This window comes from Ictalurus furcatus, chromosome 25, assembly GCF_023375685.1.
Source record: "Ictalurus furcatus strain D&B chromosome 25, Billie_1.0, whole genome shotgun sequence".
NCBI lineage: Eukaryota > Metazoa > Chordata > Actinopteri > Siluriformes > Ictaluridae > Ictalurus > Ictalurus furcatus.
The window spans coordinates 15827578-15849075 of record NC_071279.1 but is presented as its reverse complement, the minus strand read 5'-3'; the positions used below and the strand labels follow the sequence as shown (position 1 = coordinate 15849075).

The window sequence follows — 21498 nt, the reverse complement described above, 5'->3', positions numbered from 1 at the left end:
TTTATACCACCGTGCTGTTGAATTCTCAAAGCCGGTTGGTCGGATGGTGTTCTGATAGTAGTGCTGGCTTTCTAATAAATGACGCGTTCTGTGGTAACAACTTACACCAGGACTTCTAGCGGTTGCTCCATGTCCATCCATCCGTTTTCCATACCGCTTATCCTACACAGGGTCACAGGGAGCTTGGAGCCTATCCCAGGGCGCACCCTGGATGGGGTGCCAACCCATCACATACACTCTCACACACCCATTCAAACACTGCGGACAATTTCGAAATGCCAATCAGCCTACAACGCATGTCTTTGGACTCGGGGAGGAAACCAGTGTACCCATGGGAAACCCCTGAAGATCGGGAAGGACATGCAAACTCCACACACACAGGGTAGAGGCAGGATTCTACCCCCAACCCGGAGGTGCGACGCAAACGTGCTAACCACTAATCCACCGACTTTATTTAGCATTTTTGGAAAGAGTCTCCAGCGTCAGTGCTACATAACAATCAAGAGAGACCCTCAAGAACAACTGTTTATAGCTGCTACAACGTTAGTGATGACAGAAGTAAACTTGTTCTAAGGACGTTCACCAACATTAAATATAACTATAAACAGATAAAAAGTATGATATGTCATGCTTTACTAAATGAATTAACTGAAAATCCTATTTGTCAGCGAAAGGCAATGGTATAAGAGGAATAAAACACTTCAGGATGTGCTCGTATTGGAAAATAAGCACGTGGGAATGGTAACAGTAATTCTGCTTTAAGTTGGGCTGCATTGTTGATCATTTTTTCTATAACATCACCCCCTTAAGTGTTTTATTCCTTACAAGTCACACCACAAGAGGGACACAGCAGATCACAATTGGGAAAAAAACAAAACAAAAAAACCCCACAGTCGAGGGCGTACTTTGCACAATTACTCCATTTCTGATTTCCCCCAAGTGAATGGAGGAGGAACTTGAGAATGTGAATAACACACAGGGATTAAGAAAGAGTGCGTCTAGTCAATAACAGAAGAGGATATGAAACAAGGAAATTCATGACTGATGTGGAACTGAAACCACAGCCAGACAGCCAGAATAACGCTCATGCTCATGTGAGCCATGTTAGTACGGGGGGTGTGCTGGTCAGGGTGGACTTACAGATCTGTAGCTTCGAGGCGGCCAGAGGAAGGCTGAAGTCAGCAGCCGTGAGAAACGCAGCAGCAGGCTGAGAGAGCGCCCCACGTCTCCACCCATCAGAAGAAAAATGGTGGAGGAGAGCCAGTCATGACCAGGGTAACCGCCCTGCAGATAACCTCACGCAGCAAGGGTCAAGGAAGTGTCAAGCTCCTTATTCCTGCATGATGACTTATTCCTTCTCTAAATGCATAATACATGCTAAAGACTACAAAGGACAACTCTCCTGGTCAAAAGTTCATGAGGATTTAGAATTTCCAACATTTCATCATATATTTTAGATTTATTTATGTGGGACGATAATCATTAAAAAGGTGCATTAGTTTCGTTTTTTTTTTTATTTCGATATTAGGTCTCTAATGATTCCTGCCCATGCTCCACCCCCAGGATCTATACTGGCCCGTAGAGTGTCTATAAAATGACAGAGTAGGTGCATCCAAACACAAACAAGCATTCCAGTATACCAGACCAGAACCCATTTTCCAAATGGGTTTCTCAGCGACTTAATGCGCTTTTGCTAAGGTCATGACTTAATCAATTGGTTTAAAAAAAATAAAAAATAATGTTCTATATACTCTCCAGGTTATTTGTACAAGTAAGGAATAACAGGAAGTCAGTTGAAGCAGGTACTCATATGTCTTATGTTCATTTTGAAGCTTTTTTTCCTTATACTATAGCCGCTACTCTGCCCTGATCCTCATGTTCATTCTTTTTCTGTAAATATTTCAACAATTTAATACGGCGTCAATAATGAATATACTGCAAAGTGCCTGCTGGCACTCTCCAAACCTGCCTGATTTATCCTGTCACTATTCTTCTGCACTTGTGTCTCACTTTCTGTGGCTTTCTATTCAAGGTTCCCACGTGAATACCCTAAAGACTTCACACAAACAGTTCATGCCCAAGTCCCAGCACTGCATCAGTCTAATCTCACCTTTATACTGTAGATTTGTACCCAAGTGCTGCTGCTGTACTCAAACACTTTCCTGTGCTCATCCCACAACAATTATTCACAATCTGCTCATATTGCACACTTTAGTAGCGTTCGTCTTTACTCTTCCACACCTGAATACTGTAATGATGCATACTCCCACTATCTGGTTTCACCTAGAAGAGGATGTGTTCCATTTTCAGTCTGTTTCCTCTAAGGTTTCTTCCTCATGTCATTTCAGGGAGTTTTTCCCCCTCACCTCTGTCACCTGAGGTTTGCTCATTAGGGTACTAAATCCACATCTGCATTCTGTAAATCTGCTTTGTGACAATGGCTGTTGTTAAAAGTGCTATACAAACTGAATTGAATTTCCCTTGGTTCCATGATGAAACTAGTGGTGGAATGACACAGCATTATTACACAGTGACCATGGTTAGTTTCAATCTGACAAAAGCATTGCTAAGATACAGAGACACATCATGTCTGCTATCAGCTTCAAAAAATCCCAAACTTAACGCCATCTGATTCAACTGTGATAATGATCGGACTGCAATTGTACGCGTAAAAAGCGGGTTTCATTCAAGTTCGACGTCGCCCTTTATAATACAATTTATGTACAGGACGTTGTACTTAACACAACAACTGAATCGAAAGAACAAAGAATCATGATATTGTGTCAAGTGGAACAAATGTTATGTTCTTTTTCTTAGTTCTTCTCTTAAAACCCATTCTCAAGAGCATCTGGACATCAAATTTGAAGATGACCGGACCAAATTTGCATAATAAATTGTTACAATTCAAGTTTGTGGTCATTCCATTACACTAGACTTTGAAACAAGGTCTATAATTATTATACACTGTTCTCTGAATGAATAAATTGCTGATCCATTTTAGGTGTACACCGTCACGCACTGTGTGCTAGAGCTGTACTGCGATTGTGAAGTCCAAGACTAATCCAACGCCAGGATTATCCAACATCAAAGGAAGACCTCAAGATCTAAAAAAATTAAAATACAGTAACAAAAACCATCAAATCCTTTTTCAAGGCTAGTTGGCTTCATTTCTTCATTGCATCAGAGATTAGTCTGTTTTCTAGAAGAAGGAATTACTTCTCGTCAAACTTTGTGCATGAGAAAAGAAAACCGCACACAAACATTATTTTTTAACAAACATTCTGTCGAGATCAAGACCATATTTAGCGAAACCAACGCCCAAGACTGAGACGAGTCCAACAACGTTTTGACACTGGACTCGAGTCCTACAGCCCTACTCTACGCATGCACATCTATACACTATAGACTGTATATAAGATAGACCGCATGACACTTTGATTCCCGGGGTGCCTTTTCAAAGGCAAAAGGTGGGCGAATAAAAGTTTGCCATATTGCTTACACTTGCATATTTTCACACTATTGGTGACAAAACTCTCAGCACCGCCGGCTTCTCTTCAGTTTCTATATGGAAGGTCAGAAATCACCCACTCAGCATAGCATTTCACACAGCAGGCAAAACGCATCTCTCATCTGGTAACCATAGTGACAGCTGAGCTCAGCACAGCTAGTACTTATCCAGTGTGTACTGCGCTGTTATTTAAAACCCATAGGCTACATATAGAAACCAGAAAATATTTTACCATACACAAATGCAAGGAGTTATCTTAAGATACGGCTTCACTACGATACGTCAACACAAGTTATCAAGACTATTACGCATTTAACCTCAAACGACGGAAAAACAACTTTTACGTGGGCTGTGGTTTGTCCGCCAAGTGTACACAGACAAGAAAAGGCAACAAAATTCATTAACAAAAATTAGGAATGGTCTGGAACTGCCATGTCGTCCTAAAGTTAATAATGAAATTCCTAATGGTAATGATAGAAAATATTGGATGTATAAACTGAATGAATATTTTGTTGCTGGGTTCATGAAAGAATCCTTTGGTCGTGAGCTAAGTTTGGCGGTCTTAAAATGAATAACGTGTCGTGCCCACCGACGGCTAATTTAGAGCCATTGCGACCAAAGGCATCTGACGACAAAGTACCAAAATTTTTGACTAAAATCTTGTCTGACTATTGCTACGACTCGCGTCTAAAATCCACCAATAGGAAGACAGCAAAGGATGACGCAAAGTTTACGGGACAGCTACGGATATGGATTGGGTAATGATGAAACTTAAACAAAACATGCTAAGGACAGAAAAAATATCCTTATTACCTCAAGCTCAGTCTGAAGAATGTTTCTGTTTAGGCAAGCCCCTCTTTCTCACGAGCCCAGATCGGGAAAAAGTGCATTGTAAGATATTTACATTTAGGCAGCCCTCTTACATACATAACTGACTGAACCCTAGAATGGCTGTGGATTTGTAGTTAGTGAAAATCTAAAAGCAAACAGACATGCGGGCTAGAGAGAGCGTTTACTGTTTGATGTGGATGTGCAACCCGGCTCACAGAGGATATTCACAGTTGATGTGTGGTGGTATTTCTGCTAGAAGATGAGTCTGTATCACTCGCTAACTCCATAATCACTGCAACACCCACATGAACAAGATGATATGCTTTAAAAAGCTCGCCATTCAATATTTCAAAACATATGAACTCAACTGTGCAGTTAAACTCCAGCAGCAGCCATTTGGGACCGTTCTTGATGTGGTTATAGTGACTTCTTTGGACCATCTGAAGTTGAATTTAGTGCTAAAAGTGTTTGTGAATTACCGTGAGCCTGGGGGGAAAAATCTTTTTTTTTAAAAAAAAGGACAAACACGCCCCATGTATCAAGAGCTTTTCCTCAAATCTGCAATTGAGTTATTCAGTCAGCTACCAAACGAAATAATATAATAATATGAGGAAACAGAATATAAAAGCAGGGATTATCATTTCAAGCAACTGTTGCTTTTTTTTGTTTGTTATTCAATAATATATTGGTCATACAGTATAACAGACTTACGCTGCTGCGAAAAAGTATGATTTCTTCTGTTTCTGTGTTTATCTCATACTAAATTGTTTCAGAAATTAAAACAAAATCTAAGATAAAACAAAGGCAACCTGAGTAAACACAAAATGCAGTTTTTAAATGATAATGTTATTTATTGAAGCAAAAAAAGTTAACCAATACCACCTGGGCCTGTGTGAAAATGTACTTGCCCCCGTAGTTACTAATTCCCCAAACATATGAAACTGCATTCATAATGTGGTTCAGCTGGACGAGACACAACCAGGCCTGATTACGGCAAACCCTGTTCAATCACATCAACACCTTGAACTTTTTCAGCAGCATGAAGTTGGTTAAAAGATCTTACCCAGTAACACACTATGCCAAAGTCGAAAGAAATTCCAGAAATGATGAGGAAGAAGGTGATTGTAATACATCAGTCTAGGAAGGGTTACAAAGAAATTTCAAAGGCTCTGGGACTCCAAAGAACCACAGTGAGAGCCGTTATCTCCAAATCTTAAAAATCTACACAGTATTGAACCTTCCCAGAAGTGGCTGACCTTCAAAAATTCCTCCAAGAGCACAGCAACGACTCATCCAACAAATCACAAAAAAGCCAAGGACAACATCGAAGGACCTACAGGCCTCGCATCAATAAAGATCACTGTTCATGACTCCACTATCAGAAAGACACTGGGGGAAAATGACATCCATGGAAGAGTGGTGAGGTGAAAACCACCGCTAACCCAGAAGAACATTAAGGCCCGTCTGAATTTTGGCAAAACACACCCTGATGATCCTCAAACCGTTTGGGAGAATGTTCTGTGGATTGATGAGTAGAAAGTGGAATTGTTTGGAAGACAGCGGTCCCGTTACGTCTGCCGTAAACCAAACACAGAATTCCACAGAAACATCATCATACCTACGGTCAAGCATGGAAAATCCTAAAGGAGAATGTCCGGTCTTCAGTCCATGAATTGAAACAAGCGCTACTGGATTATGCAGCAAGACAAATGATCCAAAGCATAGGAGTAAATCCTAGTCCTAGAAGTAAGAGAAAGTCTGATCTACAGTTATCGGAAGCATTTGGTCGTAGTTATTGTTGCTAAAGGTGGCACAACCAGATTTTAAGTTTAAGGGGGCAATTAGTTTTTCACACTGGTGATAGGAGTTGGATAACTTTTTTGCTTCAATAAGAATAAAAAAAAATAAAAACTGTACTCTGCGTTTACTCGGGTTGCCTTTATTTTATGTCGTATCTCGTTTGAAGCTCTAAAACTATTTAAATATCCACAAAAACAGAAGAAATCTGAAGAAGAAAAATACTTTTTTACAGCACTGTAAGAGAAACCCACAGTAAAACCTGAGCAGAAAGGATACAGAGATCAGACTGGATTGTGATGCGCTGCTGAGACAGAAACTCCTGACAGTGTTTGATGAGAAGACAGAGATCCTGCTCTGAATCCTCTCTCACTAACTTCAGCAGTAAGCCATACCTACAGAGACAGGCACATAAAAGTTAGCAGCTACGCAATGACTCTAAAATATGTTTAAACGACTTGTCATAGCACTCGGAGTACAAAATGTGTCATAGAGTAAGTCATGTTTCTGGAAGAACAAAGATTCTGGATTAAATTATTATTATTATTTTTTTTAAAACATATTCAGCTATAGTGAATGCTGTAACTGCCAGCAAATGTTTTTATTTTTTTTTAAATTCAGAACAAAATATTGTATTTTTTTTATGCATTTATAGTTGCATTTAATGTTGTGGAATATCTGTGATCATGTTGTTCTTTATAGCAGATATTTAAGAAAAGAAAAAAAAACACCACATATTTTCATGCTACTGAAAAAAGCGCAAAGCCCTCCACCAATCAGAAAACTTAAATAAATAAATAAATAAATAAATAAATAAGAGAGAGAGTGAGAACATGTAAAATGTCCATATAAGTAGTGACACAGAAATGATAACATCTTGGAGAACTACAGTCAGAGCTGCTGTTATGAAAAATTAATCAACACCTTCTGACCAATCAGAATTGAGAATTAAGCAGCACTGTGGTATAAATAGAGGATAATGAGGAAGATAGGGGTCCAGGCACCTTTTTTTTTTTTTTTAAAGAAAATTACTAAATAATTCGCTGTAAGTTTAATTATGCTGCCGGATCTACACAGAATGGCAATAGATTAGAGCAGAAGCCTGCTGTAATGAATCTGTGATGATCTCATTGCTCATTGTGGAAGCTCTCATGGAGAAACAGCAGATTTTCCTCCTGGGGATGAAACACCGACCTGAGAGCCATGCAGCAGCCCATCTGTTCCACAGGCGTCAGATTGCGAGCCTTTATGTCGTGATCCACGACTATAAAAGACAAAGTAAAGAGAAATTACTGCACATTTATGGTGCTATCAACGCCAGCCATGCATGCTGCTCACAAAAGCAGAGGCAGTAACGATGCTCAGCTGACAGGATCATCCTCAACGCTTTGTGCAGCACAGAACTGTACAGTCATCTGGGCGACGTCCATTCATCACGGCTAAGAGTGCGCTTAATTGGTTAAATGCCCTTGGTGAGAGGGAAATGAGCCCTCTGATGTGATTATGAAGCCACTCCTCTGTCCTCATTAATATTAGAACAATGGCGGGAGTGTAATGATGACATAACGCAAATGAATGCGTCTGTCTCAGTGCAGTCAGTCAGTCTTAAACAGCCAGTGGTCCAGATAACAGGAGAGCATGGCTTAAAACGCAGCTAAGTGAATTTCCACAGTTATGGCTGGTTAATGTGTATTACAGATTAAGAAATGAAGCAAATACATATTACCAGCGGAGTTAAAAAGGCATGCATGAAAGACAGACAGAGCAAGTGAGTGGCAGAAAGAATGTATTATAGACAGTCTGTAGTGTGAATGTTAATTAAAATGGAATAATAAATCATCTTTATTTACATATGTCAAAACAATAGCTGGTAACACGTTCTACACACACATATACATACATATATATATATATATATATATATATATATCTCCTGTGAATATACTGATTGTTAAAAGCCATTACACACAATGGTATAATTATGTATGAAAAGTTATTACAGCTTATAGCAATCTTTATAATGCCTTTTCTGAATGGTTAAAAGAACAAGCTACGATTATAACACATTCAAATTCAGCCCCAGTTTATTTGCTAAGCGCACTGTGTTTAGTCGTACCTACTGTAATAATCTCAGACATAATATCACAAAGTTTAAAATGTATTATTAAACAATTCTATGCCTTATGAACGAGTTATAGCATCCTATGAATGTGTTCACAGTTTACTGTAAATATGACCTCTGCAGAACATGTTACACCATGGCTACTTAATGGAAAAAGGAAGTCTTTTCTATGGAAAAAAATAACATTTTTCTATGAATCAATCATTTAAAAGCGCTGATCAGATCATTATTTAAGCGGAAGTTTATAAAAGATGTCCAATCTCTAATTCTTCTTTTTTAAAAAAAATCCTATTAAAATAATCTATTGTGCTTGTACACTTGCAATTTTGTCTTTTTTTTTTTTTTTTTTTTTTTAAATCACAGCGTAGCATCGGAGTTGAAAAACAGTCATGAGAGTTTTTACCTCCCAACCGATCGGGTTGTTATTTACGGATTTGAGGTTCAAGCAAAAACAACACAAAACAAAACAAAAAACAGGCATGGATGACAATGACGATGATGTAATGTGACGTTGGTTTACTGACACTAGCTGATACCAGCTAGAACTGGAGGATGTTGTTTTGGGTACAGTGTGTACATCATGTGAGCCACTTATTTCATATCAGCACAAAAAGTTTTTTTTTTTGTTTTTTTTTTCATAAGGAAAAAAAAAAAAAAGTATTGTTAAAATGGATATGCATTCACCATCCATTCTCTGTGACTTTGATCATGACATGGATGTTGGTGTCGGATGGGCTCGTTTGAGCATTTCAGAAATGGCTGATTTTTACACGGCTGGGATTTACACACACACACGGTTGTGTGCGGGGAAATGCCTTGCTGATAAGAGAGGTCAGAGGAAGGTGGCTGGATTGGTTCGAGCTGTCATTAATGATACAGTAACTCATATAATCACTCTTTACAACCGTGGTGAGCAGAAAAGCATCTCAGAATGCACAAAACATCAAACCTTGAGGTGGGTGAGCTACAAGAGCAGAAGACCACATCAGGTTTTACACCTGTCAGCCAAGAACAAGAATCTGAGGCTATCATGGGCACAGACTCACCCAAACTGGACAGGTGAAGATCAGATAAATAAAAAGACTTTTTCCAGTCTTCAACTGTCCAGTTTCGGGTAGTCTGTCCCCATGATCGGTTTGATGTGTTGTGTGTTCTGAGAACACAGGGGAATATGTTGTGCTTTGTAGTGGTTAAGATGTTGTACTTCTGATCAGAAGGTTCTGAGCTCACATCCCAGCACTGCCAAGCTGCCACTGTTGGGCCCTTGAGCAAGGCCCTTAACCCTCAACTGCTCAGTTGTATAAATGAGATAATTGTAAGTCGCTCTGGATAAGGGCGTCTGCCAAATGCTGTGATGTAATGTAATTTAACGAGATGCTTTTCTGCTCACCATGGTTGTAAAAAGTGCTTATTTGAGTTACTATATCCTTCCTGTCAGCTCAGACCAGTCTGGTCATTTTCCTCTGAACGCTCTCATCAACAAGGCATTTCCACCTACAGAACTGTTGCTTACTCAATGTTTTTTGTTTTTCCACACCATTCTGTGTAAACTCTAGAGACTGTTGTGTGTGAAAATCCTAGGAGATTTCTGGAATACTCAAACCCGCCCATCCGACACCAAAATCCGTGCCACGATCAAAGTCACAGAGATCCCACTTTTCCCCCATTCTGATGTTTGATGTGAACATTACCCGAAGCTCTTGACCTGTATCTGCACTGGTTTTATGCACCGAGTTGGTGCCACATAATTGGCTGATTAAATAACTGCATAAATGTGCAGGTGTACTGTACATGTGTTCCTAATAAAGTGGCCGGTGATAAATGTACCGTCCGCTTTATTAGGAACAAAATACAGTACAATTGCACATTCTGTTTTTTTTATAAAGGGGTGGGGTGGGGGGGAATAAAACCCGCAAAGGATTTACTTATGAAATGAACTCTTCAGTGTCTTTATACACTCCTAAGAAAAAATTTATAGCAGAGCACTAAAGAAAAAGGAGCCTGTAACTGACTGGTGATTTCATTTTAATACTGACCTTTATATTCTGCAGGTGGGAAGAAGCAGTGAGGTGGGGAGGAGGAGAGATGCACCACTGCTCTCTCCAGAAGATCGGCTAGCACTACGGAAACAGTCCACAAGCTACAGTAAGTCCATATTCAAACCTCATTATAACTGTACTTATAATTCTTTCTAATTTGGTAAAGTTTCTCGGTAAAGAAACTCTAATAAAGCCTCTTATAATGTGCTGATGCGTTGTAATGCAAGTGTCCCTATTCATTATAACACCACGTGCTGTACTTACGAGGAATCATCAGCAACGTAAAAAGAATTACAAGCGCAGTTGTAATGATTTATGAATATGGGCTTCATAGAAAGTGTTACCATGATGTCTTTATTAAAGAAAAAAAAAATGTTTCCCTCTTATCCTAAATGTAGACAAGACAATTGTGCAATGTCACAATTCGGGAGCTAGAGCTAATATAGATCTGAACATCATCAGCGTAACTATGAAAACTCAGGCCCTGATGGTGACTCACGTGACAACGTGCAGCGTGTAATTGATAAAGAGGACAGGCCCGAGGACACATCTCTGTAAAACACCTTGCGCAATAGGCAAAGTGGAGGATTTGCGGTGTTTGTGTTTGCCAGCCTGCTGTCCTGTCACACTCTGAGATTTTATTCAGAAATTTCTGACATGGCCACAGCCATCCGTGGCCAGGAGTCAAGGGAGCCAAGGGAAGGATGGCATACTCTTTCTTTCTCTCTCTCTCCTGTCAATCACAGAGACACTAGCGAACTGTAGGCTTCTGTGAGCTTATCTATGCGGAAGAGTACGGATAGTGCTTTCCTCCAAGCGTATTATACTTCCCTGTGATGCTTTGCTGAGTTCAAAAAGATGTGATTGGCTGGCTTCACGTGTCTCAGAGGAAGCATGTGTTAGCCTTCGAACTCATTGGCTGTCATGTGAAAGGGATGAACTGGACGGCAAGCCCAAATTTCAACTCATGACCAAATAATTTTTTTTTTCCCCACAGCGTGTGAGTTTTGTCTGTGATGGCAAAATCGGGCTGTAAATCGCACACGGTAAACCGAGCACACGGTAAACCAGCACTCGTTAATGCTGGCAACGAGTATGACTGACCCTGTACAACTGCACCATGCTGCTTAAGTATGTATCCTCATACATCGCGTAAATGTCAGCGCTTACCACTTCCTGTAAGAGTGCTGGATTTGTTGGTAATGGCTTTGCACAAGTGTCTCCTGCAGTTCTCCATCCAGTTTTCATCTCTCTCGCCATCTTTAGAGGACGTCAGGAAAGCGCTGACCTCCGAGTCTGTCGAGATTCACAAGCAACACGAGACAAAACTAGTCCTTTTCACATACTCATGGATTTCTTATTACTTTATGAGGTTTAAAACCAGTCCTGACTTATGAAGGAGGCTACACTCAATCAACTGAGCCTGACCTTTGATAAGACAAGAAACGCCATGCTCTTTGCCTTACAAATGTTTTGCCAGACAAAACTGAATAAATCAGGAGTCGTGACGCTCAGGAGCTGACTTGCTTCAGCAGTCTTTGGTCGTGTAATGTTGAGACAGCTTTAACTTTGAAATACAGATACGCTGACATGACGGCAGATAAGAGATGAACCGAACCTAAACACGGAAAGAATTTTTTGTAGATATTTTACTACTACTTCTGTATAAATTACAGATATCTACCTCAGGGGTGCTTCACTGATCTACATTCAGAAATGATTTTAAGATAGAGATGTGCCTGCTTAATGTTCCCCTTTTCAAGGAGAAAAATCGACATTGATATATGAATGTGACTCCATACATCAATATCAAAACGCACGGCTGGTGTTATCCCTTTATCGGGATTTAATACCAATTAAACAAAGCCTACCATAGACTGAAAAGTGGCAACTCGGCAATTATGAGTCTGAGCTAGTGATTAGTTTGAAGCCCCATTTGAATCCCAGGACTGAGAATTAAGTCCTCAGCTGCTTGTGAGGGGAACTCTAATCGCAATAAATACACTCTCAAGCTTTGTCCTTCCTAACTGACTCCACCCCTTTGCTGAACTATGCATGCTGTTTTCTTTTTACCTCCCTCTCCCTCCGCCCTTCTGTCGAGCAACACATGATTTTATGGAGATGCCAGTGATCCTGACCCTTTCTGTTCTCTGGACCTGCCTGATCCATCCTGATGCCCTACCTCTGGATGGAGCGCTCATCAACTGGAGGCTACAGCCTTTAGATTGCTTAGGATGGTACCGCTTGGACTGTAATTACCACATGCAGTTTTGCACTCAGGTCTCCTTTAGTGAACAGTGGACTAGTTCAACAAACAGACTTCATATAAAAACCATAATGAACTTTCTTTTACTTTCACACTATCCGTTGTTACCCAGATGAGGACGGGTTCCCTTACGAGTCTGGTTCCTCTCAAGGTTCCTTCCTCATATCATCTTAGGGAGTTTTTCCTCGCCACCGGCTCGCACAATCGGGATAAATTCCCACACTTAAAATCTCTATCCTGTGTTTATATGTTTCTGTAAAGCTGCTTTGAGACAATGTCCATTGTTAAAAGCGCTATACAAATAACATTGAATTGAATTGTTAACAACATGGTGTAACTGAGCAGCGTTGTTCTGACTGGGAGTGGAGCTCATTTCTGGGCCAGAAAATTTAGACCTGAAATGAAAGAACTGACAAGGGGTGCTTTTCCCTAAAATGATGAATCTTGATGAATAACATACAACTTAATGGAGGACGCATGTTACGTACGAGCTTGTTCCGCATGCGTTTCCCAGAAACCTTCGTTATCAGAGATTTTGACAAATGACTAGTATGTGCTTCTTCTTTACTGACTCTACCCCACCCGAGTCTGGTGGAAAGCAACAGTCAAACAATCGATTCATGGTCCGGAGGTAAATTTTACAGATGACTCAGCGACATAAACAGCATAAATATATGTCGATAGATTAAGCATTTAAAAATGACGGGCAATAGTCGTAAACGTAATCAAACATTTACGAAAGTAATTATGTTTTGTTGAGAGGAGATAGGACAAGTTATATTATATTTTAAATGGTCAGGTATGGAGAGAGAGAGAGAGAGAGAGAGAGAGAGAGAGAGAGAGAGAGAGAGAGAGAGAAACAGTTTACAGGAAACTATAAGGAAAAATTCATGTTCATAAAGTATCAGCCAAACCAGTCCATCTAACACCAACAACCATGCCATGGTCAGACTGACAGAAATCACATTCCACCCATTCTGATATCTGATGTGTGCATTAACTGAGGCTCTTCATCTGCAGCTATAGCTTTTGAATAGTGGTACACAAAACAACAAGTAAAACAAATACTAGACTAAACAAATGAATATTAGACTAAACAAAACCAAGTGACTAGAGAGAAACAACAGAAATGGGTGGAAATTAAATCTGCTAGAACACTTATGAAGAAACTAGTGCTTAACCAGCAGCTTCTTACCTTGTTTAGTCCAGGAGGTCTTTGGGATTTCGAGGGTGTAACATGTGGGCACAGGGTAGGATGAGAATATCGGCCATGGGTAGGGATCATTCCCCTGAAAGGAAGATGCACAATAGTTAATAACAATTATTTGCTCCCACTATCACTGTAAATGAACTAGAAGCAAAAGCAGTGGAACTACCATGGATAAAATTAGGGGACAAAGTGAATAAATAGAAAACCATTTATAGGAAAGAAAGCAAAGAAAACAGGCGCCAATCGCTGTATGGTTTAATATCTGATTTAGCTCATATACGGAAAAATGAGCAGTATAACCTTCTGCAGTGCTCTGGAAGGAAGTCTCTTTTCAGATGGGCCACCGATCACATTCATCCGAACCAAGAGGTGGTTTCTCTCCACAGACAGGCCATCGATGACAAACTCACTACAGAACAGTAAAAAGTGTTTGTTTTTTTTAGAAAAATAGGAAAATAATCGACTCCAGGGTGGTAAGAGTAACTCCGCTTTGTGTCAGGCTGCATTGCCCCACCCTGTTATTGATTATTTACCCATAACAGCATGCCCCATTTTATTCCTTCTTTACGACTGTCCATGCTAAAGACTGAAGAGGATTAAGTGTCTAAGAATGCTGCACATACTCTTGACCAGTTGAGGACTCGACCACGTTGTCCTTCTGACTCTGAAGCAGAACGTCTGAGAGTTTATACTGAGACTCCAGGAGCAGAAGAGAGTCCAGGTTACAGCATATTGCACTTAGGAGTCTGAAGGAGGAAACGAGGGAGGGTTTGATCAATTCAAAAGAAATAAAGAAAATGAAAAACAAAATGCATGCGTTTGTCTCTAAGGTAATATTGCTGCTAAGATTGTATAGAAGCAAGACCATTGTGCAGTTTTAGAAATCCAAATCAAAGCCAAAGTACTACTTAGAGCTGCAATTTGTTCATCAAAAAAAAAAAAAAAAAAAAAACACACACAGAAGTAAAATAGATCAGTGAAATGATAAAAGCCTGGACTTTTGGCTTTGAGGACGTTTTATATGAGTGGAAAGTATTAGAGCAACTCTGAATAAGTGTGTGTAGGTGGGTGGTGGGTGCGGGGGTGAGCTGGTGTAGTTGTGGTGAGACTCTGATTTCTCTCTCTAATGGATACTAACGATGGCACTGAAGCTTGATTCGAGAGGAGTCTACAGAGTAATCCACCTCTTCACAGAGAGTAAGGCTAAATCAGTGTCCTGGCCATTGCAACAGATGCTAGGAGGATTCTGCAAGCTATAGCATAACATTTGAAATAAAGTACTCATATATATATATATATATATATATATATATATGAAAAGTATGTTAATTTATGCACTCAATACTCGATGAGGGCTTTAATCCTTTTGCACGAATTACTGCATCAATGTGGCGTGCCATGGAGGAAATCAGCCTGTGGCACTCCTGAGGTGTTCTGGAAGTCCAGGTTGCTTTGATAGCGGCCTTCAGCTCATCTGTATTGTTGGGTTTGGTGTCTTTCATTTACCGCTTGACAATACATGTCAATACAACAGTCAGGAGAGTTTGCTGGCCAACATGGGCAGCAAACCAGTTACTAGTAGTTTTGGCACTGTGGGCAGGTACCGAGTCCTGCTGGAAAAAGAAATCAGCATCTCCATAAAGCTCGTCAGCAGATGGAGGCATGAAGTTCTTTAAAATCACCTGGTAGACGCTGCATCGACTCTCGACTTGAGAAAACACAATGGACCAACACCAGCAGATGACATGGCAACCCAAATCATCACTGACTGTGGAAACTTCACACTGGACTTCAAGCAACTTGGATTCTGTTCCTCTCCACTCTTCCTCCAGACTCTGGGACCTTGATTTCCAAATGAAATGCAGCATTGACTTTCATCTTCCCCGTGATTGAGACTGAGAGATTAAAGCCTCAGGAAACCTTTGCAGGTGTTTTGAGTTAATTATCTGATTAGAGTTCTTCTCAGCTCCACATTTCCGTATTATAACTTCTTTATTTGAATATTTTGAGACACTGGATTGTTGATTTCCGTGCGCTGCAAGCCATAATCATCGAGATTAAAACAAAAAAAAGGCTTGAAATATTTCACTTTGTGTAATGAATCTAGAATATATGAAAGTTCCACTTTTTGAATTAAATGACGGAAAAAATGTACTTCTAATTGTTTGAGATGCACCTGTATACATTGTTGAAATTGTTACCCTGGCTATCAAGAACAAATATCACACTCAAAAACCTTATTTACATAATGTTTTTTAACCCTACTGTGATGCAATTATTCATCCAGAACTCACTCACTTTTTGGATTTTCAATGTATCCCTTTGTACATACAAATGAGCATGTGTTATTTGGGATCTTAGTAAATCAGGGTGTTAGAATGGAGTGAATTTTTCTTGAGCTTGAACTAATCCTGTGATGCTTTTCTTTAACATGCATTGATTTAACTTGTCTTTGTTATTTGCTTTAAGCTATCTGTTATCTAAGTATCAGTCACTTTCTAGTTGTATATTCTGTATAATTCACTGCGTACTCTACAGTAATTTTAACGCAAAACTCTTTGCAAGTGAGCGTATTTTGAAGGCAATCATACAAGCTGCATAATCACACAGTTTAGTTGACTGGGTTATTTGATAGCCCTCGTCCTCAATATCTTAAACTTCCTCTGGGTCTCACTGGCGCTGAAGATAAGAAACTCAGCAGACAACAACCTGTTTTTACATTCAGAGAAATGTTATGTCGATGTGTGGGAAGGAAAGTATATCGGTGTGAGATGATGAATATCTGAGAGGCGGATTTAGACCTGACACCTCCAGTGTAACGACACATTCAGTCGCTGAGTCAGACGTGACGGGTGGGATACGACCCTGCGAGCCCTTTACCAGCCTACAGCTTCCTCATGTGTTACTGTATTCATGTTTCAAATTCCAATCATTCGCATTATTTTAAAGATAAATAAGAGCATCTATGCATTATTTCAGCTGGATCATTATCTGACAAGACAAAGAAATGATACTCAGCATTCAAAAGAACAGGACTTAACAAAAAAGTAGGGAATAAAAATATTTTCCTTTAGGAAATGGCTAAGTCTTTTTGAGAGGCTGGGACATATTCTAGTTAGGTGGTTAACACCTACTCCCAGGTGAGCTCCAGGGGAGCTCAACACTTCTACTGGGTAAGCTAGACACTCCTTCTAGGTTAACTACCACCATTTTAGGGTCCTCAACATTCTTTCTAGGGAAGATAGGTCCTTCCGTCTGGGGTACCTAATGCACTTAGAAACTGCAGAAACCTACAGTATCTGGGATACTTTGCTCTGCTTCTAGGGTCGCTGTACACCACTTCTTAGGTGGCTAAAATCACTTATTCTCAAGAAGCCAACCATTCTTTCTGAGAGGCAAACACTCCTCTAGAAGAGGTAAACTCCTTCTAGAAGGCTGGACACTCGTTCTGACATGCTAACATTCCTTCTCGATGGGGCCTACCCTCATTCTGGGGAAGTTATACAGACCTTCCTTTAGAGCAGGGCTGGGCAATCTTATCCGGAAAGGGCCGGTGTGGGTGCAAGTTTTCATTCCAACCAAGCATGAGGCACACCTGATTCCACCTTTTTAATCAGTTGATCTTGGCTTTCAATAGATTCAGGTGTGGCTTCTACTTGGTTGGAATGAAAACCTGCTCCCACACCGGCCCTTTCTGGATAAGATTGCCCACCCCTGCTTTAGAGAAAGCAAAAACCCTCTTTCTGGGGAGGCTTAATCCCCCATCTGGCCTACGCAACAATCATTCAGGGGAAGATAAACTTCCTTCTGAGGAGGCTTAATCCCCCATCTGGCCTACCCAACAATCATTCAGGGGAAGATAAACTTCCTTCTGAGGAGGCTTAATCCCCTATCTGGGTTACCCAACAATCATTCAGGGTAAGAGAAAGCCTTCTTCTTAGGAGGCATAACACCCCATCTGGGTTACCCAACAATCATTCAGGGTAAGAGAAAGCCTTCTTCTTAGGAGGCTTAACACCCCATCTGGGTTACCCAACAATCATTCAGGGTAAGAGAAAGCCTTCTTCTTAGGAGGCTTAACACCCCATCTGGGTTACCCAACAATCATTCAGGGTAAGAGAAAGCCTTCTTCTTAGGAGGCATAACACCCCATCTGGGTTACCCAACAATCATTCAGGGTAAGAGAAAGCCTTCTTCTTAGGAGGCTTAACACCCCATCTGGGTTACCCAACAATCATTCAGGGTAAGAGAAAGCCTTCTTCTTAGGAGGCTTAACACCCCATCTGGGTTACCCAACAATCATTCAGGGTAAGAGAAAGCCTTCTTCTTAGGAGGCTTAACACCCCATCTGGATTACCCAACAATCATTCAGGGGAAGGCTCACCCCTCCTCGGGTACTTAACATTGATTCTGGGGAAGAAACCCCCCTGGTGTAACACTCCTTCATTGAGGATGAGCAAAACTCTTGAGTGGCTAACAGTCCACCTAGGGAGGGATTCTGTGTAAAACACACCCTCCAGCAAAACACTTTTGGGATGACTGAGTCCTCTTTCTGGGTAGGCCAAATACTACTTCCAGATGAACACTCCCATCTATGGAGAACTCAGTAATCTTTCTTGGGGGCTGAACACTTGTTCTGGGATGGTTTAATTCTTCTTCAGGTGTGCCCAACACTCCTTCTAGGGAAGGCTAATACCTTTGGGGTGGCTAATACTTCTTTTCAGGCAGCTAAAAACTTCTTCAATGAGGCTCAATACTCAGTTTAGGATTGCTAACAGTCCTTCTCAGGTGGCTAAGCACTCTTCTAAGGAGTCTGAAGACTTTTTCTGGGGTGGTTGAACACTCCCTCCAGGCTGGCACAACAATTCTTCTGGGATGTCAGAACACTCCTTCTGGGGTGATGAAACATTTCATCTGTGCTGGCTAACTCCATTTTCAGGTGGCTAAAACTCTTGGGATTTATTTGGGAGACTAACCCATACTTCTGAGAGACTCAGCATTGTTGCTGGGAAGGCTTAAACACTCTATGCAGGGTGGATGAACTCTCCGTTTGTGGAGAACTTCACAATACTACTTCGGGGAGGCTAAGCACATGTTCTGGAGAGATGTACCACCCCTTACAAGAGTAATACCAGTCCTTCTGGGGGAGATAATGCCTCATCATGGTGCTATCCTTTGCCATGATTAGTAGCACAAAAGGACACAGTTGGAAATCACATGATACTTGGATGAATTTAACACGAACAACAGGACTTGAAAGGATTGGTAAATGAAGGAGGCCAAATCGCAAGAAAAGCAATAACGTTTCAAAAAGCACAAAAGAAAACAATAGCACATCCCATCACACACGCCCACAACCATTCATTAAACATCTCACCCAGCAAAGGAACTTCGATCCCAGAACATAACACCCTTGCTGTCAAATTAACACTCTGCAGAAGTGCCATGTGCCTCCCTGTAGGAGGCAGTTAGGAAAAAGTGTGTGCATGAAAACGGGTCACAAGATTTTACCCACTGAGATGGCGCTGGTCCAGGACACCATGCCCAGCCGCTGGGTTTAATAGGGGTATATCACCTTCAGAAATGTCTAGGTGCAGGCAACATGCTGTACCTCTAAACTATTCGAGTCTGTAGACTCCCATAGGCATGTTTTATGAAGCAATAAATGTGGAGGACGGTGGTATATCACCCTAACAGTGAAAACATTAATACACTCTTTATTGATATAAATAAGTTCTGCTCCAGCTCTAATTACATCTGCAGTCAAGGATGAATGAGCTTTACCTAGAGCAGATACTCCAAGGAAACAGGTTTTTCCAACTCTACTTTAAATGAACACTGGTCAGTTTTACATCCTTTCAAACACTGATCTGTCTAATGTGAAATCCTTTTATCTGATATAATCATAGCATAGCAAACACAGAGAGCCAAATCAGGGGCTCATCGATCTAAAGAGCTAGAGAATAAATGGAGCGAAAAAGGGCTAATCAGATAATGTTGCACTAAATGGTGCTGCCGTTCCTTTGTACTCTCTCATTTCATTCCATTCAGAATGAGAGAGAGAAGGAGAGAGAGAGATAGAGACAGAGAGAGAGAGATAGAGACATGGAGAAGAAGCTGAAAGAGAATTATCGATTGTACCTAAGGCCAAATGTGTGTGACTGCTCGTAGTTGAACAGGGAGTGGATTTTGGAATCCGAGTTAATAACGACGAGGCGGTCCATCACGTCCTGAGGGGAGAGAAAACAAAGGCAGTAGTTGATGCTGGAATTCAGGGGTACACAACTCATCTCTGGTCAAAGCCTGCCCTCTCATGGCAAGATGTCAAGCTGATGGAGAGTACAGTATGTCTATTCTTTTACTACCATAAGCCATATATCTGAGACGTGATGAAGGAGTAGGTAGTTCGGGAGACTAGAAAATTGGGGACCTGCACTGTAATTGCAACTAATACCATGGCCAGGGTGAATATTTATTTCTAAGTGGCTGGCTTAGAAGTTATTATTTGTATTAAATACAGGCACAGCGGAATGCACAGTGGTGTTATTTAGTCTGCTTGAGATCATTCTGCAAACATGCTGTATAGTTTATGCTGACAGTTCTATGTTTGAATTACTGTTGACTGAATCATATTTCAGTGGCAGTCAATAAACAGTTGTTAACTAGGATTGAACTCAATCCATCACGGTGGATGACTAAGTCTTGATGTTGTTTCAGCTCAGCTCATTTCGCTGTCAGACCTAACCTCAGTGGAAACGTTACATTTCCTTCTTGGGCTTTTGCCTGTACACAAGCAACAATAGAAAAAAAATGTTGTTTTAAAAAAGATGTATTTCACGTCGAAACTCAACATAGAGTTTATACAATCTATGCTAATTGTCAATAAAATTTATTCGGGTTGGTTAGTGGAATTATTAACTATCAGCCCAATATACCGTATATGTATACTGTATGTGTATAAGTGACCACATGAATCTGTCGTGCAAATAAGCTAAATAAAAAATTCCTCTATTTTCAGCTCTGACGGTAGTGCCGGTTGCAAGGTTTATATTCATGCCCTCATTCTAATACATAGTCTTTTCTATAGCAGTGACTTGCACAGGGACTTGTATGGCCCCATGAGCAGATTAAACCGTGCGTAATTGATGATATGCCAGGGTCAGCACTTGGTAAAGCTGTTCCCTTAAGTTTTAAAACGCAAATGGCCAAGCGTTTTATTCCATACATAAACAAGGCACTGTTATGGGTAATGTCTCTTACTTATTGCCAGATCTAAAGCCCTGAGGGAGGCCTGTCTGTCAGAATGAAAGCAGTCTATCTTGTGCAATAAGTGTTGCTCTGTGTGCGACACTGTGACACTCACAATAACGGAGGTGGGCATTTCTCTCAGGCTGTACTCTGTCTTGTTGGGCAGCATCTGGTGTCCCAGCAGCTCCAACACAGCATGTGGGGAGGACAGCAGGTTCACCAGTGTTAGGAAGGACTACAAAAAAAAAAAAGTTGAGTTCAAACACAGGTCACTCTCATCTTCTGAAAAGTCAAACAAACAGTTGGAATTTCAAAGACACGTTTCATTCGTGCTGCTTACGTTCTGATGTACCGCTGTCATGCAGCATTAATATTTCACACTATGAGTGAAAGCAGTAAGGGTCTTTGAACCATGCACCTCTCACAGACACACACGACGTCTCTACAAAAGGGGCTACGTCGCTGCCTATCAGTTTG

At 40.7% G+C, this 21498-nt stretch overlaps 1 protein-coding gene across 5 annotated transcripts in view; it reads right to left on the bottom strand.

Moving 5' to 3' along the window:
• tbc1d32 (TBC1 domain family, member 32) overlaps positions 1-21498 on the bottom strand; it is a 51602-nt gene that overhangs the window by 9780 nt on the left and 20324 nt on the right. For all 5 annotated transcript variants that reach the window (XR_008384646.1, XR_008384647.1, XR_008384648.1 and 2 more), the window contains exons 22-31: positions 21137-21256; positions 19915-20003; positions 14397-14519; positions 14074-14182; positions 13759-13852; positions 11468-11593; positions 10295-10378; positions 7331-7400; positions 6416-6531; positions 1141-1295 (exon numbers count right to left, since the gene is read on the bottom strand). Coding sequence is in view for 2 of the 5 variants with exons in the window: in XM_053613915.1 (XP_053469890.1) it covers positions 1141-1295; positions 6416-6531; positions 7331-7400; positions 10295-10378; positions 11468-11593; positions 13759-13852; positions 14074-14182; positions 14397-14519; positions 19915-20003; positions 21137-21256 (1086 nt within the window). In the remaining 3 variants the exon portion in view is untranslated. The remainder of the gene's footprint in view (positions 1-1140; positions 1296-6415; positions 6532-7330; positions 7401-10294; positions 10379-11467; positions 11594-13758; positions 13853-14073; positions 14183-14396; positions 14520-19914; positions 20004-21136; positions 21257-21498) is intronic.